This window comes from Peromyscus maniculatus, chromosome 15 (genome assembly GCF_049852395.1).
Source record: "Peromyscus maniculatus bairdii isolate BWxNUB_F1_BW_parent chromosome 15, HU_Pman_BW_mat_3.1, whole genome shotgun sequence".
NCBI lineage: Eukaryota > Metazoa > Chordata > Mammalia > Rodentia > Cricetidae > Peromyscus > Peromyscus maniculatus.
The window spans coordinates 29,431,227-29,455,318 of NC_134866.1; the positions used below are offsets into that span (position 1 = coordinate 29,431,227).

Consider the following 24,092-nt stretch of genomic DNA (forward strand, 5'->3'; position numbering starts at 1 on the left):
TCAAGTATTTGCCTTATCCATGTCCTTTGATTTTGTTAAGCAAACAAGATTTACATATAATATTACCCATGTCCATAAGTAGCTTGCTGTCCTCAGTATGACATCAATAACAGCAGTATAATCTACTGCTCCCCATGAGGCCACAATAGATGTAAAACCTTAAAATCTGTGGTCACTCTGACTTCTATATAAATAACTGAATGTTACTTATATAAATGCATAGTCACATTCAGTGATATAATAGAATATCTGAACTGTAGATTTAGACATCACAGCAAATTCTGCATAATATATTGGTGGTTCAGATTTTAGTCAGTCATAAGCTCAAAATTGCAGTACAAAATTGGATATGACTCCTTTATAACATTTAAGTAAGCAATTCCCCTCAATTGGACTCAATTTTTAAAATATTTTCCCTTTACTTTTGATAATATTTTTCAATGAGATCATTTTACATCATTTTCCCCTTCCCTTTTCTCCCTCCAAACTCTCCCATACACCCATCCTTGATCTCTTTCAGATTTATAGCCTCTTGTTTTCATTAATTGCTGTACATATATGTATATATATTCCTAAATATAACCTGCTCAGTCTGCACAATGTTATTTGTATATGTGTTTTCAGGGCTGAGCATTTGGTTTTGGATAACCTAGTGCTTTTTCCTGGGGTAGCTGAATTCTCCCACTCTCAGCATTCCTTAGTCACCTGTAGTTTAACTCTGTGTGGAGTTGAAACCTCCTGATTATTTCCCCTAAGCATTTCTGCTACATGCCAGCAGGAGAGAAGCTGAAGGAGGAGCCCTGTAGTTATCAGCAGGGTCCAAGATATGTGGTTGGCATGGAGGATTAATAGTTGTTTGTTAGTTCGAGGCCAGCCTGGTCTACAGAGCGAGATCCAGGAAAGGCGCAAAGCTACACAGAGAAACCCTGTCTCGAAAAACCAAAAAAAAAAAAAGTTGTTTGTTGATGTTTTTAATGTGAAACAGGAGAATTGAGATAAATTATCCCATGAATCATTTCTTTCTTTAGGACAAAGGTATCACTGTGTAGCCCTGCCTGGCCTGGAACTTGCTACATAAATGGTGGTGATCGTGAACTCACAAACATCTGCCTGACTCTTCATCCTGAGTGCTAGGATTTAAAGCATGTGTCACCACACTTGTCTCTCATATAAAGCCCTTGGAAGATGGTTTCCACGTGACTTTATGAACACATCTTCCAGTAATATGAACAGATTCCTCAGTACTTGGGAAGAATGCTGTGATCATCAGGTCACATGAAAAATATTTTTTGTGAAACCTAAAAGTGTTTAGAAATGTCAATCCCGGACAGTGTTTGTAGCTTTTTTTTCAGCAGTGGAACTTAGAAACATAGAACATGTACCTATGACTTTAGGTACATAGAAAGGTGTGGCTCTAGCATGCTGGTAGGAAATTCATGGAGCAAAAAAGACAGACTGGAATCTGAGAAAAAGATATTCACATGGGCAAAGATGGCTGACAATGTCAGTGAGTGAACATATGGACACAAGCCTTATAGTGTCCACAGGACACAAAAGATTATCTGAGTACTGCACACACACACACACACACACACACACACACACACACACCCTCAGGGATTCTCAGCACCACTTTTTAACATCTCAGTGTTGGTAAAATGCAACAGAACACTACAGCTGCTCCTGAACTGTGAGGTCCCCACAATATTACTTAGATGTTCTATACTACGAGCTTTTTGTTTGTTTTTAAGTCACCTTTTATTCTTTAATAATTATATATATAATGAATAATAGTCTTTTTAGCCCTTATCACCCTGTTCCCTCTTCCTCTCTTCTCCCTACTGAAATCCTTTTTCCTCCCAACAAATCACCATCGGACCTATTTTTATGTCTTTTTCAAATGTATGACCCACCGGATTTAAATAGGGCCGTCTGCATGAGCATGTGTGGGGGAATATTTACTGGAGGATGAGCAATTTAAATAATTATACCACTGAAGAAGCATCCCGCTTCCTCTGTCGCCACCAACTGATTAACTGTCAATAAGTCCTTAAGAGAGGGGTAGGAACTCAGGAGACCTTTACCCCTCCCTTCTACGGTGAAATGTTGACAGGCCCAATTTTGTGCAGGTAACCACAGATACAGCGAGTTAGGGGTGCATCAGTGTCTTGTCCATCAAGCACTGTTCCATAGCAAAACTGACTCCTCATAAGCTGGTCCCTTACTACTTGTTTTGAAAGACTTAAAAAGCCCAGGCCTAGTGCAGTAAGGTACTCAGTAAGCACCTGTTGAATGGCTGAAGCAGTGAGTCGGGGCTATTTTGCATCATGTAGCAGTTGCCACAGTTAGTGGGTGGCCTGATGTAATGCCCACTTGCTGCCTCATGCTTCAGAAAATGCAGGGATGGCTTACCTGGATTACCTGCTCCTCATTGCCCCGTCTGCTTCTTCACCACCACGGTGAACCTATTTTATCTTTGGTTAAAGACTGTGTGTGTGACAGTTCTTCTTTAGGCTCTTCGCTGACAATGAGAAGGATCCCCCCCTGCTCGACTACACTCAGATGTTGCTGTATTTCGCGTGTCACCCAGACCCTATGGAAGGTGTCTACAGGGCCCTCAGTGTGGCGGTGGGAACTCACATCTTCCGGCAGATCGAAACTCCTATGCTGACTGCAGAAAAGGTAACTACATGGCACAAACGCAACAACTCTGGGTTCTAGATGGAAGTGAGGACACCAGAAGAATCAAAACTCATGATGATAGGGACTCACTTTCTTTTTTTTTTCACTATGTTTTGCCAGGTCTTCAGCACAATGCTTTACATGTACCAGGTCTTCCAGTAAACCTGCCTCGATTGTATTAAAGTCAGGGACTCAAATTCTTCCAAACACGTTTGTAGTAAAAATTAACATTTGTTCAAAATTCTTGGTGGGGTTGAAGTTGCTACAAAAGGAGCAGACTAGACTGTGTTTTGCAAGATGTTTCAATCATGATAAACAAAAAGGAAATCGATTATTCACCTGATCCAAGTGTTTTTAGAGTATGTGAAAAATGGATCTGAAGCAAACTCTGACCTTGGACACTGCCCTCAAGAATATGACCTTTGACACCATTTTAGCCTCAAAACCACAGACATTTGCAACATTTTTCTCAAAGGGCACAGAGGCTTTCTAGCTAATTTGGAAGCCACCATACATTCTCCTATGATTCCTTGCCATTTTCAGATCGAAAGACCTCCCATCAGATACAAACTAACATGCTTCCCTGGTGACCACTTACATTTTTTCTGGCTTTTGAATGCCCATATGTTCTCCCAGGGGCAGAATACTGATGGTATTTCTTTCTGTGCTCTTTGTGGTCATAGTGGCAAGGGGGCTATTGTCCAGATCCCTCACAGTCCTGGCCATGCTTATTTCCTGTTCACGTATATTTGTCAATAGTAGAGATGATCAGGAAGAACTGACAGTCTCTTAACAGCATTAACTTACAGGAAGAAATAGGCTCTATTACATTTGAACCTGCAGTTTGACGATGAGAACCAGGCCAGGGTAATAAGAACAGACTAGTATCCAATAAGCTAACATGGGCATCTTCAAATACGTATGCTGTAGCTAATGATTCAACACCTACACAGTAGTAAATACACAAGCAGGGAATATTGGTCTTTTCCACAGTAGAAAACTTTAGAATTTTCTTTTATAAGTAACTTAGGTATGGGCATCTGTCCTGAGAATGGCATTTGTCACTTTCACAGCGATTTCTCTGTATCTCGATATAGATTGTGCTCCCTTTGAACTAATACTGGATTTATGACTAAGCCTGAATTGCAGCCTGCTCTGAGGTCTCAGTGAAATGGCTGTACCAGGGACAGAGGATTTCCCTGATCTCAGATGGTGGCTGCCCTTCTCTGTCCCACCTGTCCCCTCTGATATCCATCTTGCTCACATGGTAATGTGACAATTTCTTTGAAGTCATCTTCCACTTGGGCTCAGAAGACTGTATGGGGGGATGTTGGTGAGCAGCAGGTACTTATCTTACTCTGCCTGCTCAAACTTAGGGCAAGATCTGGAAAGGTGTTTTCTCTCCTGAATGGATTCCATCTAATGGCCTAATCCATGCCCTAAGAAATGAAGTAATGATGTACCAAACAGGAAAGTAACTCAAACTAAAGAATATATAAACATATATTTTTAAAAAACCTAGAAAGATATATACATATATGTTAATTGAAAGTAGATTTTTAATACAATATATTCTGATATGATTTTCCCTCTCCTAACTCCTCTGAGATCCTCCCCATTACCTCATCTACACAAATCCACACCCTCTCTTTCTCTCTTTCTCTCATTAGGATACAACCAGTCCAAATAAATAATAATAATAAAATATAAAAAACAAACAAACCAGAATAGGAGAAAAACAAAAAACAAACTGAAGAAAAAGAACCAAAGAAAAAGTTCAAGAAAAATATATAGATGCAGAGATACACAGAAATTACATAAAAACACAAAACTAGAAACCAAAATATATATGCAAAGGACCTGTAAAGTTTAAGAGTAAAAAAGCCACGACAAAGTATTATGAGACTAAAAATACCATTAGGTATGTTTTGTGTTGGCCACCTACTGCTAGGCATGGGGCATCTGGGCTTAAATGTATTTTTTATACACAGAGAAACTCCTTTGGAGAAAATTAATTTTTCATTTGTGAACAGTCATCAATTGGAGATACCTTCTGCATTAGGGATAAGGGCTTGTGTTCACCAACATCCTCAGCTCTGCGACCCCATAGGGCCCAGACCTGTGCAGGCTAAAGAGTAGATTAATGTAGGACCTCAGTCTCAAGAGGCAATTGTGCCTCTTGCCTTTGGTCTTATCATTCCCTCTTCTGGGTATCTTTTAATCATACCTCAGAGGATCCTGAAACCTCCCCATTCTCCAAGATCTCAGGCATCCATCGTCAAGGTTTATAGGCAGTATTCGCCTGACAGCACTAAGGACTTTCTCAATGGGGCACAATTATACCCTGAACTTCTCAGCAGGTTGAGCCCACATAGGATGCAGAAGTATCACTGTTTTCACAAACATTTAGTGAGCAGTTGTATTTCCTGGGGGCCACAGTACCTAGGTTATACCAGTGAATAAAAAGCATCCCAGAAGGATGGTGATAGGCAATGATTAAATAAGCAAAATACAGACATGTCAGATGGTGGTTTTAAACAAAAAGCTTAACAAATAAAAACATGGGAGTGTATGTGGGTGGGGGAATACAAGACTTTGGATAGATATGTTCTCCTTTGTGAAGTGTCTTACAAACAAGCTGAGTGTCTTTGTTAGGATTTCTCACTGTAATAAAAGCAAAAACAAACAAAAAACACCAAGAGCACCTTAGGGAAGAAATGGTTCATTTCAGCTCACAACTCTTGGTTCATAGTCCACCGCTGAGGGAAGTCAGGACAGGAACTCCAGGCAGGAACCAAAGCAACAGTGATGGAGGAATGTTGCTCACTGGCTTGCTCCTCCGAGCTTTCTCAGTTTGCTTTCTTGTGCACCCCATTAAAAAAATGCCCTACAGACTTGTGTGCAGGCAATCTTAGGGAGGGATTTCCTTAATTGAGTTTCCCTCTTTCTAGATACATCTGCATTTGTGTCAAGTTGACAAAAACCAATGAAGACACCTGGAGGGGTGGAAAAAGAGAGCCTAACAAGGCTCTGAGATGGGGGCAGGTTTAAAAAAAAAAAAAACAACCATACCAGCAGTGATATTGGAATATCTTTGGGTGCAGTAGACATTCACCAAGGTATCTGGGTTTCCACAATAAAGAACCAAGCAGGGGCACACAGTCAAGGAGTCGATAGTGATTACAGAAGATTACAGAAAGACTGAAGCTCAGCAGTTCATTGTACAAGGGATTGGTCTTTTACTTTACATAGTGGGCTTTGTGGACCATCGTGTATCATAGGCTTTCCTGTACATGTGGTGCCATGGTCACTGTTCTATTGCTGTGAAAAGACACCATGACCAAAGCAACTTTTATGAAAGAAAGCATTTAATTGGGCAGGGGTTGCTTACAGTTTCAGAGTTTTGGTCCTTTATCAGCAAGGCAGCAAGCATGATGGCATGCAGGCAGATGTGGTGCTGGAGATGTAGCTGAGAGTTCTACATCTGGAATTGCAGGCAGCAGGAAAAGAAATGACACTGGGCCCAGTGTGGGCTTTTGAAACTTCAAGCCTACCCCCAGTGGCACACTTCCTCCAACAAGGCCACACCTCTTAATCCTTCTCCAGTAGTGCCTCTGCCTGATGATCAAGCATTCAAATAGATGAGTCTATGGGGTCCATTCTTATTCAAAGCGCCACACATGAAGTCTATTAGGAGTCATAGATTACCTTTAGACACTCCAAGGCACCTATGAACCTGGGCTAGCGGCTCCAGACAGTTCCAGCTGACTTTGACAGGAGCGTTTCCAGCCTTTCTCTCTGCCACAGGTTCTCATAAGGTAATTTTTTAGCCTCCATCTCCCCCACTTTCCTGGCTTAGCACATCTCGACAGTAAGGGCTGTGGGGAAAGCCTGGCTCAGCACTGCCCTTTGAAAGATGAAGTCATTGGAAGAGCAGTCACCTGACTTAGATCATCTCAGGATCCCTCTGGCTGCTCTTCTGAGCACAGACTAAACCAAAGAGTAAAGGAGGGAAGTAAGGAGATGCAATAATTCATGTAGGGCTTTGTCCATCCATTGACTCCTGGGTCACATTATCCCCATCAGGGGTCTAGTCAAGTCTGTCTTACATCCTCCAAAATAGCTGCATATATTAAATGCTCAGTATGTGTGAATAGAGCCAGAAAACAAGAGAGATGGTGGTGTCTCAGAATGTCTAAGAAATGGGAGTCTCAGCTACAGGAGCAAGGAGGCAAGGAGAGGGCCAAATAATTCTGCCCAAAGTAAGAAAAACCAAAGAATGAGAGGCTTGCCAAAGCTATTACTATAGCAGCATCTGACTGCTGGGGTGGGTAGCACCAAGTCTCCTGGAATAGGTGGCCCTCATCCCTGATGTCCCTGACTCGCTCACTACCTCATGTTAGCATTCCTACCCAAAAAGGTGGCTCCATCTGAGAGCTACTCTCAAGAGCTCTCTCAAAGCACAAGGACGTTGTTTAGAAACTGAACTATTATGCAACAGAAACCAAAGACAGCTGTGGAGGTTGGAACATGTCTCTCTTGAGCCTTCAGGGACTCTTCCAGACGTGGAATGAACTCTGAGCACTTCAGGAACACAAGAATTGCTCACCTCACTCACTCCCACTCACTCCTGAATAGCGTTTTATCCCCAGTAATGCCCGCCCATTCCTGAGTCCTTTCCAACTGTGTTCTGGTTTCCTGGGCAACCTTATTCCAGGAGTCTGCAAAGACCTCACTCAGAAATAGCACCTCCAACCAACCTCTATGCACCCTTAAGGCATTTGATCAAATCTCTGCTTTTACTTTCTGCCTATACTATTATAACAATGGGAAATGCTGCCCCTTATTTTATTCTTCTTTCCGTATCTTTACTGCCATGCTGCTTTTATCCAATGTAGGCCAGACCTTTTGTAGAAAGCCATGGCTTCTTAGGTAATTTTTTTTTTAAAGTTCACGAGCAAAGCATTTATCAAGAATGTACTAGTTTGGGTGAACTTAATCCTTAAGTAAGTGAAATTTGGGGAAAATGGCTAATTCTAGAACCCCTGTGGTATGAGACTGTGGTGTTAGACTTAGTAGATTGTTAGTTTGCAGCTCCCCACACTGCTGAGGTCTCATTAAACCTCTCTTGGCAGCATGTTTAAGACCCTGGAGTTCAAAGCACGTACACTTCATTCACTCTTTCATTTGATGCCTTTGTTCTCAGAACCAAAATTATTTTCTACGTTAGAGGATTAGGCCTGAGCTGAGTGAATAACAGAAATGTATAGTCAGAAAGTTGCACAGGCATCATTTCAGGGACACACTTATTGAAAGGCTGTGAGGTCAGTCTCTGAGAGTCAGAGCAGCAGAACACAGTGCTCAAGGTGCTCCCACTCCTCTGTTTAAACGGCATGGAGCTCTCTGTTCTGATACCATGAGTAAATATTCAAAAGCACTGGCTTTTCTTCTCACTGCCATCAGTGGTTCCTCTCTCTCCAGCATCTGTTAGAGTGAACCTCTTTTCTTGCATATTCCTTTTATACTTATGCCTCTCAGAACACAGAGGCTGTTCCTCCCATCCTTTCCTCTCTTACCTTTGGGCCATAATATAAATTCCAAGTTCAAAGGACAAAAACAACAAGAATTTTGTAAAAAGCCTCTGGCAAGGTAAGTGAAAGATTTTTCCCCCTAAAATGTTGGATATATAAATTGTTACATTTTGGATCAAAAATTATTTATTCCATGATGTGTATCTCAGATCTTTCAAAAGGAAGTATGTCCCTAACTATATACATGGTGACAAGGAGGCCAGGTTTTCCTAACTTTGAAACTGCCTGCTCATCGAACAAACTAGTGATTCTTTCACCCACAGGTTCTGTCTTTACATTCTGTCACAGTGCCTGTACTACATTTCACATAAACATCCATTCATTCTGCATCCATTCAATGTAAAATTTTCTGTCCAATCTATACTCATCTCACTCTGCCAAATGTTTTGCTGACCTAGAAACCTACTGATGAGTAACTGAAGAAGTAATCACCAAAGACCCAAAGTGAAGAGACTAACATCTCTTTCTGAATTTAACTATGTAGCTTTTAATCATTGTGAGTGGAAAATAAGTGAAGAAATACATATTTTAATAAGCGGAAATATATATTTAATCACCAAATATTCAACTGTGATTACCCCCTTTTCAAAATTCAATTAAATTCTCCCCTTAGCAAAAGATAGAAACTCCCAAGGTGGGTGACTTGCCCAAGCTAAATCAATTGTAATGGTCCTTCCAAAAATCTCTGTGGGGTCACATGACTGCCAAAGGCTTACTTTATTGCCCTCATTCTATCCGGGATGGCATGTCACATTTACCTAGAAAGCACTTAACTAACAATTAATGAAGCAACTGAAGGGAGTAGTTAAAGATATCGACACTATCTTAAATTATCAGTTCCCCATCCCTAGTGGTAAAGGAGAATTAGAATCCGTGTGTTCGCAGATGTCTGGCCAACCCAAATTTATTTCTCTATGCTGAGTAAGTAAATATCAATTATTTAATCATTAGAAAATACACATGCGGGGCCCTATACATGCAAATTTACTGCAGAAATTTTGAATAGTAAGGAAATCACTGACTGGCTTTACTCCCCCCCCCCCCAATGATAACTATTGTTGATACTTTAGTATAATGCGTCCTTTATTTTATTGATAAGTGGTCATATAACAAAATGATTCTAGTGTATCTATTACTGTATTTTCTAGGATTTTTATGAACTTGCTCTGTGAGTGCATTCTTGTTAGGTTGGGTATCCTTCCAAACCATAAGTTTTATAACAGAACTGTGTCCCATCATAAAGCGATGATTTGTATCACTATTCCCCCACTTTTGGGATTATAAATCATCTATTTTTATTATAACACTGAATTAACTTCTTTATTCAAAACTTTTTGTTCATAAATATTCAGGGTCATTCCTAAGCTATATCTATGGAGACAAGAGACACAATTACTTTTATGACTTTCCATATATAAGATGTTGTTTCAGAAGCAACATCATCTTAGCTGTATATGAAATGAGAGCATCTGAATTCAGATCTCTTGAGTAAATTTTGAAAAGCATCAATAATAATCCCAACCTGACTTGGAATGTGAACTTGCCATAACCTCAATTGAAATCAATTTCAAGAGTAAGTCTATCATCTATAGACATTGGGAACCAATTAAACTAATTTGTTTCTTTGTATCTTTATGAAGAATTTTATGTACCTGGTAGTGTAGTAAGCATGAGGATTGGTTGAGATGAATGGCATACATCACACACTGAGATCTCTGGATACTATAAACTAAACTGCTCTAGGATTTTGACACTGGTTTTGAATGTAGTCAGTGCATTTTTCTTCTACAGTTTGCTTAGTGGATTTGTGTAATAAGCACTGGCCTTCCTTTACACAGTTTGTGTGTGGTGAATGAGTTGGTAAAACATCTCTATTGCTGCAAGCACTTCAGTCTGGCTGAATGTTGTCATCCTTTGATTTGACAGACCTCCCTCTCCACTGTGAGTCCCAATGAGGAATTTCCCGAAGCCGAGGAAAATGTAACTAGAGAGGAACGGGAACTCAAAGAGGAGAAAGATGAGAAGGAGGAAGAAATCCCGGAAAATGCAAACACTGAAAAGATTTCCCTGGAAACACTGCTCAAAGTGTTTGGAGGAGGAAATGAAGTACTGGATGCTAACAGATTTGCCAGCTACCTAAAGATAGAGAATATTTATGCAGAGGTTGGTTAGACTATTTACATGGAATTGCTTCAAAAAATATATTGTATTGTAGAGAGCTTATGGTGAATTACTTTAATATATGAATCAACTATAAAATAACCTCAAGATTGCAAAGTAAATTAACTTCACTTTTGTTCTTCTTTAAAGAACTTCATAAAGACTTTTCAGGACCTGGGTGCCAAGAACCTGGAGCCAATTGAAGTTAATATTCTCTTGAAACATCCTTATGTTCAGGACCTGATTGCAAATTATGTAGACTATAAAATTCCTGTGAGTATGAGTCAAAATTATCCTAATTCGGGTGATACCAACTAACGGCATGCTGTGTATTCCTACTGTAAACTATTCAAGAAGGAGAACAAGCTGGACTTGCCCAGAGCAGTCAGCCTGTAATGCTCAAGGGCAGCACACTAATGCACAGTCGAAATAATTCTCAGTATTATGGATTCACATCCTTAGTACATGGTGTTACCTTGGATGTATAGCACAGGGCTGTTTGTAGGTCATAGTTAATGCCGAGTATATGGACTACTAGGGATATGAATTATTTTAGTCAAATAATGATGCATGTCTACAATAGAAATGTGTAGAGCAGTGCAACCTTTAACACAGTTCCTTGTGTTGTGGTGACCGCCTCCTCCCAACCATAAAATCCTTTTTGTTGCTATTTCATAACTGTAATTTTGTTTCTGTTATGAATTATAATGTAAATATCTGTGTTTTCTGGTGGTCTTTTGAGGGTTGCAATTCACAGATTGTAGAACCACTGGTGTAGAGACTAGGACTCCTCTTGCCAAGAGGGACTAGCCAAGACTATGTTCTACATTCAAGTGCTGGTATAACCACCATGATTTTCAAATCATGGCATATATTGTCAGTGTAGTAATATGAGTGTATTGGTTTGCTTTCTATTGCTGATAAGGCACCCTGACCAAAAGCAGCTTAGGGAGGAAGGGGTTTATTTGGTTTAGAGATTATAGTCCATCATCATCAGAGGAAGAAGCCTTGGCAGGAACTCAAGGAAGAAACCTGGAGGCAGGAACTGAACAGAAGCAATAGAGGAATGCTTTTTACTGGTTTGTTCCTTGTGGTTCACTCAGCTTGCCTTTTTATACAACCCAGGACTACCTGCCCCAAGGTGGTACCTGGTTGTCCTGTCTATTAAGTGGAGATAATGGTTATTTCTGTGCAAAATGTTTTGGTAAAGATTAGCTGGGATCATGCACAGAAAACATGTAATGGCTGCTATGAATTTTGTTCAATATTGAGCTCCTACCATTAAATTCAGCAGCACAAGTTCCAGTTGGGGGCAGGGGAATGAGTAACAAACTTGACTGCTGTTCCATGAACTTATGTTTACTTATGTTTATAATATAATTTTTACTGGTAAGAATTGCAAAATAATGACAGAATGTAAACAAACTAAGTATGGAATTGTAGGTATTTAAACTGTAACTTGTGTGAATTAAAAGCATAGAAGGATTAAGCAACACAGAAAATAGAGATAATTGGAGTTTGAGAAGCAAGAGGGAGAAAAGTCTGAATATGTTTTCCTATTGAGCTGGGGTGGTGGGGGCATCCCAGGTAGAAGGCAGGTTTGGGCCAAGATACAGAAGCAGGGCTGCATGGAGGAGCAGGATGCAACCTCTTGGAAGGCTCTATGCAAAGGGTATAGGGTGATTCGATTGATTTAGTAAGAGTAATTAAACTAAAAAGAATAAAAGCAAATTTCAAATAGAATTTGATAAAACAATTGAGGAATCAATAGGCTTCTTAGCATAGGAGTATATTATATTTTTTTTCATCTCTAAACATTTCCATATCACATAACCATATTATGTTACTATGTCTTTTTTTAAAAAAATAGGGTGAGTTCAATAGCTGATCATTTAGACACCATCTTACCCTGCATGATCTGTTTCACATGAGGAGAGAGGCCTCATCTGATTTAGTAAAATAATTACTGATCTCTTATAATCATGTATAGTATACTTCATTTTCTATTATCCAGAAAAAGTAAGAGCATAAAATGACAGCCCAATTATTTCCTCCCTTAACGGGAAGAAAACCACCTACAAAGTCTGAGCAGCAGCTTGGCATCCCTTTACACTGGCCGGAGAAGATTCTGCTCAGGTTCCTGCCTGAAAGTATGAGCCTTGGGATGACCGGCTTTTAGAGTCAGCCTCTGAGGAGCCACAAGGTCCCCAGGGACATCCAGAGGTTACAGAATTTGTCTAACTGATATATTGCTCTCCTTTTGGAAAGCGTTTATGTTTATTTCCTATAGGGTAGTGTCTAGTGATAGCAACACTATGAGATGTGTTTTGAACTGGAGGACAGAAGCTGGGTGATTCCCAGATAGAGAGGACTGCAGAGCAAGGACGATGTGATAATGCAGGTCCTGACACCTAAGTATGACGTTCACATCTCCTCCTTCTGCAGGAGTGTAGCAGGATGTCAGTGATTCCAAGCCACCACCGATAGTATGCCAGGAGAGTTTTGACACTTTGATCACCAAAACTCCTTCTGGACATTCCCAACATCTTCTTATGTATTCACTTCACTCTCTTTCTGGGAACCCCTACTCCCAACCATCCTGCAGTTCAACAGACCCCTAGTGCCTATATCACTTAACGAGCTGGAAAACTAGCTCGTTTCTCCATTAGCTAGCAAGCCATTAGTGAGTCAACCCAGTGGCAGAATGCTTCTTTGTAAGTCTGAGTCAGATCCTTAAACTCTTACTTTCTTTCTCCACATCACTGCAGTGGCTGATGTGGTAATCAAAAGACAGGGTGAGAATCTATGTGATTCTCACTGATAATACTTTATCAGCAAGAGTTGCGCCAATGACCTGGAAAGCCTGAAATGGGTATTTGAGATCAAAGGGAGATCTCTTTTCACTAAGGCATTCCATTCCTATTTTTGCTGATCAGAAAAGAAGGAAGGGAGGGAAGGAGGGAGGGAGGGAGGGAGGGAGGGAGGGAGGGAGGGAGGGAAGGAGGGAGGGAGGGAGGGAAAAAAGCAGAAAGAAATAAACATTGCAGACTTGGGGGCTCTCACGCATGTACTGTTAGTTTTTGCTCCAGATATCCATGTACAAGTAAATAGATCGCATTTTTAAATGAACCTTAACCACAGTGATGTTATTTGAAGATCGTTCAAGATAAGTAGAGCAAAACCTAGAGTGTGGTTTTTCAAGGTTAAAAAGTTGTTTGCTGTTATAAACAGTGGGAAGATGGAGGCTGTTGCTCAACAGCTCTGTGTTTACAAGGTCTGTGTTTACAAGCCACAGCTTTCAAAAAAAAAAAAAAATATATATATATATATATATATATATATATATATATATATATATATATTTAAAGTGGTTTATATGTAATGAGCAACACACCTTAGTTTTGCTTCTGTTTTAAGGTGGCCTGGCTTTGCACTCATGAGAGTAAATGATAGAATCTTGGAAATATGTGGTGCTGGGCATTTGTTCCACAAATGTGACACTGAGATAACTATCATACCTTTCTCATGGGGCTTTTGTATGGATGAAATGAGCTGACTTGCACAAAGTGCTGAGCTCAGTTCCTGGCAGATAAAGGTAGATACCACTACTGATACTGATATGGGATATAGAAGTATCAGTACCCAAGAAATCTTTCAATTGAAAGAAAACATGCGAATTGATGGGTAAATGGACAAACAGATGCCTTTCATCTCTTTGGCTAGAAGCCAATTTTTTCCATGGACAAGAGCCAAGGGAAGAGCTAACTGAAGTCCTAGGAAGGGTCAGTGGTGAATACAACTAGAAATTCTATATTTTGGTGCTGGATTTTACAGATTTGCAGTTTGTGTCATATGTTTAACTTCTACTCTTCTAGACCTTGTGAAAAGAAAGTTTGTTAAAAAATATTCTTACATTATTAAGAAAAATGATTGGGGTAAATGTTACAAAATTAGCAAGAACATCATAACTACATTGCTATGAAGCAATTTCTTATGACAAGTACACTGACAAATATAACTGGATAAATTATTTTTCTCCAGCAATAACTTAACCCAAACTATTTCTTATAGTGAGCAAATGCCAAATAGCTGAGTTTTTGTGTAGAAATCTCCCAATCGAAGCACATCTCCAGTGGGAAATAAGAACAACTGTTCTACTGTTCAAATCCAAGTGTCACAAGAGAGTGTCTTACAGACAAATAAAAGCCCAACTTGGTAGCCGAAAGTTTTCCTGTGTCCTGCAGCCAGTTGGTCCCAAATAAATACACAGAGGCTTATATGAATTACAAACTGTTTGGACTATGGCTCAGACTTATTGCTAACTAGCTCTTTTATCTTAAATTAACCCATTTCTATCAAACTGTGTATCGCCACATATCTCATGGCTTTACCTATGTTCCATTACATCTTATTCCCCCCAGCCACCAGCAGTGTCTTCCCTGACTCTACCTTTCTTCTCCCTGTATCTTTGTTTGGATTTCCTGCCTGGCTCTAACCCATCTTGCCATAGGCCAAAGCAGCCTCTCTATTAACCAGTGGTAACAATACATATTCATAGCATACAGAAAGAGCATCCCTCAGCACAACTTCATGCAAATGTAATCATAACTGGAAAGTTGTTTTCACCCCACTCTGTCTCCAGGGCATCTGATTTGACATACTCTCCAATCTTACATTTATCCTTATTACAACATATGGCACCTGCTTCCTTGCTTTGTTTTCAGAACACTAGTGCCCGGCATCTGCCACCATCAATCCTCTCTCTAGTCACTTTCACTGGTGATTATACCCCCACCCCCCCCGTTTCACCTCAAATTTAGCCAATGCTGGTTGGCATGTATCTGGAGCACATCATGGCGTTTTGCCCATGCTGTGGAGTGTCAATCACAGAACTCCTGCCTTAGTTCCCAAATTAACTCAGGTCAGCCAACATTAATGCTTGTCCTGTAGAATGGCCCCAAGTAGGACCTATAAATCAATAGGAGCCACTGTTCTTTTCCACTTAGCTTACTCAGGGGTGACCTCTACCTTTAAGGAGATCAGTGTTTTGAAGGAACAGGGGTCCCTTAAGGGAATGATTCAGTGTGCTTCCTGGCAGTGACTGGCAGTGACTGGTAGTATGACAGATATGGAAGTCAAGCTAGACAGTGAAGTAGCCCATGTCTTCACGAGTAAGATGACCACAAGCTGAAAGTTGTGAAACCCAGCTCTGAGAAAAAAGTAACTTAGATTCTTAAAACACTTTCTTAAATTTTGAAAAAAAAAATTAAAAGTTAAAACTACTATAACTATGCAATTTTTTTTTGTTTTGCGTATGCGATAGTATTCATTCTACATATATAAGCTTACACTTATTTTGAAAAAGATCTGTGTTTTAAGACATTAAATTTCTAGAACATTACTGATAGAAAAAAATGAAGAAGTATGAAAGTTCCAGAAAAAAAATCCACTGCTCAAATTTTCTGTATTTACATTTCTGTGTAGATGTGATTAATTTGGCATTATAATTTTTCTTTAATAGACTGTGAATACTGTCTTACTGATTTATAGGAAAATAATCTTTTGGTTTACATACTATATGACAGAATTGAGTAATTGCTTTTTAAATGTTACTTAACATGACAACTCCATTACAGGATTAGAAAGGAGAATTTCTGAAGCCCTTAGATATCATTCCAAGGATACAGCTACATGGTTGGTTTCAGAATAGAATTCACACGAAATGAGGAACATTTTTCTCAGAGAAAACAAAAGAAAGGAGTAAATGAAAAGCAACTGTTTAATCACTGCCACATACAAAATGTTCATCAGTCATACATTCTTTATTTTCATTTGTGACTTCTCTTTGCTCTTTCTCTCTTAGGACATTAAAATGATTCTTCAAAGGAGTGAACATGCACAAGGCAGCGATGGAGAAAGGTCACCCTCAAGACTTACAGAGGAAAAGAAATGAAGGCTATGTTTTTTTTTATAATGTAAAATAAAGCTTCATAATCAAATTGACCGTGGTGTCTGTCATGTACATTATTATTATTACAGGTGAAGGTGTGACTCCTTCTCAGTTGAAAATGAAACTTTCTCAAATCAGAGAACATTTTAATCATACACCTTAAAAAGAAAAAACTATCAAAAACATAAAGATGAACTTTCAAGTGGTTCTGGAAATAGAAATCACCAGAAACAATATGTTCAAAGTCATTGTACTCATAAGCCATGAAGACTCCCTATGGGAAGTATTACATTAGGGGAATATACTGAAAATCCTTTCAAAACTCTGTATCAAAGCAGAGCTATTCTTCCATTTTACAGTTCTTGCTTTATATACTGTAAGACTTGAATGTTTATCCTAGGAGCCACAAAGAAAGGTTCATCACTGAGCTGCTAGAACAGTCACACTTTTAACCATTTGTACTTTTTTCTAATAAAAGTATTTTTATTTTTTCTAATAAAATAAAAAAAATTCCTTCATAGACAGTTGTTTACATGATAAACCAGAAGTCAAATTCAATGACAATCATCCCAAGAAAATGTCATAAAAATGAGTAGTGATGTTCCTGAGTGGCTAGGCTTCTGTGATGCCCTCCTTGGTCTGCTCATTTTGTTTTTCTCTCTGAGGATCTCTTGGTGGGTCCTCCTCTTCTCATAGTCCATGTTTGGGAGGGCCACATGAATAAGCCATTGACTCACAGCCAACTCCAGATGTGTCTTCTTCCACTTCTGTGAAATTACAGGTTCTGCTCAAGCTTACAGTTCTTCACATCTGGCTCTGTGTCCACTTACTTCAAGAAGCCATCTCTTCCTCTTCAATACAGTCACACCTTGCAACAGGTCATGCTAAGCAGGACATTCCCTTTTCCACATTGTAGGTTCAAGGTAGGTGTCATCTCCGACTATTTGTGATAGTTGTTGTGAGGTCATTTACTTTGACAGAACTTTGGTCTCATCAGAATTCTTTGCCATCTCTCCCTATGGCTGAATTCTTCCCATCATCAAACTCATACCAAGGTCATCAGTCTCCTCAGCACCACCCATGTTTTTCAGCTTTATTTCTTGTTGGCACTTGACAATCACAGTGTGACCCATATGACTTCATTCTCATCTGTTCTTCCTGCTGCTCTATTCTTGTTTACATTCCTTGAGAAATGTTCTCATTGCATTACCCACATGTTTGGGTTCACATTTGAAAAATCTTTCTAAAATGTTAGCACCACCATTTTTTGTTCGTTTTTGTTTTTGTTTTTTTATTTTTTTACAATCAGAAAACAAAAGCAAAGAGAAGGAGAATGGAAGGACCCAGGCACCTGCTCTGTGGTGTGGAATGTGTGCAAGGTCCCATGATGCATCAATTCCACATTTCACCTTTGTGATGCTATGTGGGGTCAATCATCATTTTCCCTCTTTTACAGAAAAGGATACTGAATCGCTTGTAAGTTAAACTCCATATACTGGATCAGCCCTGGCAGAGCTGAGATTCAAACCCAATTTCTGAATCATGTCAAAGCCACTGGTGCTCTTTCCTCCACACTACATCACTTCTGTCCCAGAGGGAGCTCCTGGAACTGTGTGAGCACTACCAACCGTGAGCCTCTCACCTTTCCTGTTACCGCTAACAATGTCTTCTCATTATTACTGTCCCTTCTGCCATTGACCTCAGAGCAATGAACTTTTTGAATTCTATTTGTTCTTATGCTATAGATCTTGTTCCCATCTCAACCTCAAAAAAACCTAAGTATTTTACTATTTTCTGATTTTGTCTTTGAGGGGGTTCTATTGGTTTATTTTGTTTTCATCTTTTGGTTTCTTCTCCTCAATACAAAAACATAATAAGACTCAAGTACATTGGGATAATTCTTCTCTTCACCCTGCTCTTCTTATCCCTATGGCAGTTCCTCCTCTATCCTTTCTCTTTGTACTTCTGGATTGCTTTTGGAGTATTATGTGACCTCATTTTTTCTATTTTATGACACTAGGTTTTATTATAAAAGTATTTGATTAGGACAATTTTTGTGCATCTAAAATTATCACATAATGTTGCCTCTTTAGTATCTGGAAATGGGGAACTATATTGTGTTAAATTTTGAGTGATAAGGCAGGCTTACATTCTAGAAACGTGTTACATTTTGCCTTTGATTTGAGTCACTAACATTTTATGAGGGTTTTTAAAATCTATATTTAAAACAGATGTTGGTCTGCAATTTCATTCTCCTAAAATATCTAGTTCTCATATCGGATGAATTATAGCTTGTAACATAAGTTGGTACGTAGTTTCTCTTCTATGAAAAAGCCTTTTAGAATTAGATTTTTCTTTCTTCGATAGTGCCTGTAACTGCTAGTAAAGACTCCTGACCTAGTGTTGTCTTCATTGAAAAAGTTTTAGTTGTGAATTAACTTAGTAGCAGTGAGATCATTAAGTTTATCTTTTTCTACTTTAGTGTTTTTGAAGGAATATTTTAATTATATCTTAGTTTTTAGGTTTATTTTTTAAAACATTTTCTAATATTCCTTTGTATTTGTATGTATTCAGGTGCGTGTGCATGCATGTGGAGAAGATCGCTTTAAGTGTTACTTCTCAGGAGCTGTCTACCTTGTTCATCTAGATAGGGTCTTTCACTGGCTTAGAACTTGTCAGTCAAGATAGATCCTGATTGAACCAAGGATCCCCAGTGAACCCCAGGGATCTTCCCTTTTCCACTCTATAGTGCAGGGATTTTATGCATGTACCATGCATGAGAGAGAGAGAGAGAGAGAGAGAGAGAGAGAGAGAGAGAGAGAGAGAGAGAGAGAGAGAGATGTTTTAACATGTTCTGGGGATGGTATTCAGGTCCTCACATTTGCAGGAAAATCACTGAACCAATGGAGCTATATACCCAGACCCTTTTCTCTGTTTGCTGTTGACAGTTTCTGGAGCAAGGATTCTATTTTTATTTTTTATGCTTGTCAATTACGTTTACTTATGTTTACTTTTTCTGGCTAAATATTTATCAATCATTTCAAAGAAACAACTTTTTGTTACTTAGGTTTTCCATTATTTCTTTGCTTTGCACCTGAATTTTAACAATTAATGTATATAGCCTTCTGTCACATCAATGAATAGAAAATATATCTGTAGATACATTTTGTACATTTGTACTATTAATTATCTTCTTTTGATTCCATGATCCCTACTTTTACTTCTCTCATTATTCTTTATCTAATTAATTTTTTCCTTCTTATACCACAGACAAGTCATTTTTTGGTTATTATAACCACATATTTATCTTTAACTCTGATCTACGTGTAAATGGAGCAAGTAGTTTTTCTTCATCTCTGACTCCCATAGCCTTCAGTAATTCATAATTAATTGCCTGCCAACTTTAAAGTCACAGTGTTCCTTAGCTATACAGAGCTCCAGACCTGAAGTTGTGTTACTGCCCATCTCTTCACAGATATGGGGTATTTGGGCACTAATCAGGCATTTTGAAAAATTATTAATGATACACTGTTCCCCAAATCATTCATGATATCCTTGGGAACAGGATATCATGAATATGGAAAAACAAATATAACATAATGAGAAATGAATTTGTAAATAGTAGAGTAAAATTAGCAAAGATGTAATGATCCCATGAGTTAACATGAGTTGCTATCTTTTATGAACTGTGACTTTTGTGGACTTATATGGACAATAATGAGATATTATCCATTTATGTCTTAGTCACCATTATGACCCAGTTCATCAATGTAGAAATTCAGAGAGGTATCTGTTCCATGTACATTATAATTATTGTTGCCACTATGTTAGAAGAGATTTGAAGTAAATCATGTTTAATAAGAGAGAAAGACCCAGTAGTTTCCTGAAAAGTGAGATATACCTAACAAGATAGAGATATTAATAACATACAACAATAGACGGTATCAGATGATACTACTGATGTTTAGCTCTGAGCCAGGAATGTACTAAGAGCTCTTTGTTTCATGATGTAGTTCTCACCAATTTGTGACACAGATATTCATAAGACTGATCATGGCAAATGATGTAGAAGAGAGCTAGGTAGATTATGTAACCTGCCCGAAGTTACAGAGCTATAACTAATATATGTACACTAGAAGCCAATGTCTCAACCCCCCAAAGCCGCACACTTACATTGTTTTCTATGCTTGTGTATAAAACACCAACTTCACAAGCACAGGGTGGAGGAAGTATGGCTTAGAAGTGTTTAAAAATAAAAGTGGTTTTTATTTTAAACTAAATTGAACCCAGCATGCTCTGCTGTGTGACCCTTCAGGAAACCAATATCCTCAGAATATTAGTGACAGTGTGACAGACAGAATAAGGGACAAGGTAATTTTTCTGTGATCAACTATGGCAAGATGTCAACTACAGTTGTCCAAACAGTTCATGACCATACAGTTTTATATATTCCCATGCTATATACATGGATAAATAGTATATATTACATATAATTATAGGTTATAATATATATAAATGTCACATGTGTTACATGCATGCATTTTGTATATATACTATATTATGCTTTCATATTTTGTATCATATGCTTAAATACAGACATTATTATAATTATATGTCATTACATTTACATGTTATTTATACATAAATAATCACGGTATATTTGTAAAGATATTCAAAAGTCCATGGCTTTGAGAAGAGAAACCAGATTTAGAGACAATGTAAACAATAATCAAGAAGCAGTAAGATTAGATGAACATGAGGATACATAAGTCATGCTGTGACTATCAAGAAATGAAGGTGTAAAGTATTCACAAAGCTGTTCAGATGAAGTAGCTTTCCCCTAAGGATGAACCAAACTCCCTGAGAGTGGTGAGTAATAAAGCATGATGAAGTTCACCATGAGCTCCCTCTTGCCAGAAGTATAGATGCCTTAGGATTGGGAAGGGTACCAGGTGTCAGGGATGCTTGTGAGGACAGAAACCCAGTACTTCACCACTGCCTTTCTTTTTCTAAAATTCCATCTCTAGTGAGCCATTCTCTCAACTCCCTCGGCTACTCTCCCCGCAGTGGGCCATCTTGACTTTGGGTCTGTCCTTCCTCTTGAACTCCTTGTCCATATTTGAACAAACCTTTCTTCAGAACTGAAATATCAGCCATGAAGTTGTTTCTCTGCCTAGGCCTGACTTCTCTATGGGAAGATTCCAGTGAAGGTAAAGTGAGTGCAGGTGTTAGGTGGAGCATTCTCCTGGAGGACTATGGCCCCAGGCACCTCTAGAGTTCTCCTGACTTCTTGTCCTGTATTAATGGCAATGTCCAGGAGTCTCTCCAGTCTAACTCTGCCTTCTTCATACCCAACTCTTACTGATTAATCCTGTGAATGTCCCTCATAACAGTCACCCCTGGCTTAAAGGCTCTCAGAACTTCCTTATAGACCCTGGCAACAGCCCTAAGTTGCCCCTGTTGTTCTTTGGACCTTCTCCCCACAGATCCAGTTTTCTCCCTAAGTCCAGCCTCTGAGAGCATACAGCATCATTTTCCTGAAATTGCCTTAAAGTGTCAGATCTTTGTTTAAAAGTCTTTGCCTTACTCTCCAGCTTAACTTCCAAACCTCCTGGAATATTATTCAGCATCTGATTTCTTCCTTAGTCATGTTTTTTTTTTCTTATATTCAATACCTAAGCAGCTTGACTCAATATAGCATCTGGCTTCCACACTTAATAAACATGAAATGACTTAATGTACAAAAGATATCTCCCATCAACACAATTCTAGAAAATGGAAACTAAGGTCCCACAGAGGAGATATGTAACTTTGTTTCCATTTTCTTGAACTGTGTTTTCTAGGAGAGAGCATTTCCCCTAATCTTATGCTCCATTTATACCAAATCTATAGAGAACCAAATTAGAGTATATTTACTAGAAAGCAAGGATTCATGAAAGCTAGTGAGAGCCACAGTCTATTCCAACCAGCTCTTTTTAGGATCTTGAGCCTGATGCTATCCTAAACAGGCCAGCTATGAAGCAGCCATCAGATTGTCCTCTCCTCTCTTCCCCTCCCCTCTCCTCCTCTCCCCTCCTCTCCCCTCCCCTCCTCCCATACTCTCTTCCTCTCCCTTCATCCCCTCCTCTCCTCTCTTCTCCTCTCCTCTCTTCTCCTCTCTTCCTCCCCTCTCCTCTTCTCCTCTCCTCTCTTCTCCCCTGCTTGTCTCATTTCTAAACAAAGCCTCTATGACTCTACCTTGACATTGTTTGTGATTTATTCCACCTCCTTTCACATTTCACTAGATTTAGCCTAATAAACACTCTTGTTGCCTGCAGGCACAGCTCCTTCCATTTCCAATAGTTTTCATTGCAGTTCCATGACAGAGCCTTAAGACATAGAGACATCTCTGAGCATCCTGTTGAGCCAGAGGTAAGCAAGTCTACAAGCAGATTTGCTCTCAGATTCTTAGCATAAGTACAAAGGAAATTTTGTTTTCAAGCTTGCTTCAAAACAAATCTCGAAAGAGATGCCGGCCCAGACTTGTGGCTGCAGTTCAAAGCCCCAAAGGGGACCAGGGGGCTCAAAGATGTGCCTTGAGCACTTCAGCTCAAACACTTGCTGTGTCTTTGCTCACTTCAGACTAACCACAGGGAGACAGCTATGCCGCTCACCATCTCTGAAACAGCCTCACCTTGCTGTGCCCCCACAAACCAGGCAGAAACCACAACATCCTTCTTGTGTAGGGTAGACTTCACCATGCGCTCTGGAGGCGGAGAACTTACTCTTCTCCCCTCCACTTTCACTGTCTGAGCCCATTTCATAGCAAAGTCCCTGCAAATTAAAGCCTTCGCTGCCATGCTCCCTCCACATCTTGGAAGGCATTGCTTAGCTTTCCAGAGCTGCAGGAACTCCTTGTATTTTCCTTCTGAATTTCTGTCTTTAGGAGTTTGATACGTTCTGCCTTCGAAACTTCCTTTAAAATGCCAAGGCACCAACTTGTAAGATTAGACCACTGTTACATTTTAAGCAGGTGAATTTCTCCAAGCTGAGGAGCATGGTTTTAATATATTACATTTTCTTAAAGAGGTAGGAAAACGAGCTATTGCATAACAATTGTTTTTGTGGTTTTGTTTCCTTTTATTTATGACATGCAGACTCACTCACTTATTCTTGGCCTACAGGCACTTGTAAGATGTGTATTTTATTATCCTGGGGATAAAACAAAGAAATAAAAGGTATGAAAAATTAGCAAGAATTTGGAATTGTTATCCGGGGAGGAATTTGGACTCCACTGTTTCCCTGGTCTAGTCTTCTGCTCTTGAACTCCTAACCACGCAGTTGGAACTGTGAATCTAAGAAAACTTCACTTTCTTTATAAATCACTTCGGGTATTTTCCTACAGAACCAGGAATCATATTAGCATAAAGTCCAGTTCTTCTACCCTGTTAAACATTTTAGATAATCTCAGAAAGGCTGAGTTCTGAGACTATACTTCATAAGAAAAGCCTCTGCAACAGAAGGCCCATAATGATTCAAGTTTCTTTTGTACATCTAATTTTGATTTAATGATCAAATAAAGGCATATGCAGTAGACAAAAATTCTCAAGTCTCTCTTATTGCATGATTATGAGACTATTTGAAGCTAAGGCTGTGAATACAAATGTTAGATTCTTGGGTAGCCTTCAAAATATGGAGCAGCCCAGGTATTCTTAAAGTGATTTTCCACA

At 39.2% G+C, this 24,092-nt stretch overlaps 1 protein-coding gene across 5 annotated transcripts in view; it reads left to right on the forward strand.

Annotated features, from left to right (window-relative positions):
• The window catches only part of Spef2 (sperm flagellar 2), a 167,325-nt gene extending 150,889 nt beyond the window's left edge, over nucleotides 1-16,436 (forward strand). For all 5 annotated transcript variants that reach the window (XM_076551770.1, XM_042261438.2, XM_042261439.2 and 2 more), the window contains 4 exons: nucleotides 2,503-2,682; nucleotides 10,200-10,436; nucleotides 10,584-10,706; nucleotides 16,297-16,436. In XM_076551770.1, coding sequence (XP_076407885.1) covers nucleotides 2,503-2,682; nucleotides 10,200-10,436; nucleotides 10,584-10,706; nucleotides 16,297-16,386 — 630 coding nt within the window. In that variant the 3' untranslated portion in view covers nucleotides 16,387-16,436. The remainder of the gene's footprint in view (nucleotides 1-2,502; nucleotides 2,683-10,199; nucleotides 10,437-10,583; nucleotides 10,707-16,296) is intronic.
• The last annotated feature ends 7,656 nt before the right edge of the window (nucleotides 16,437-24,092 follow it).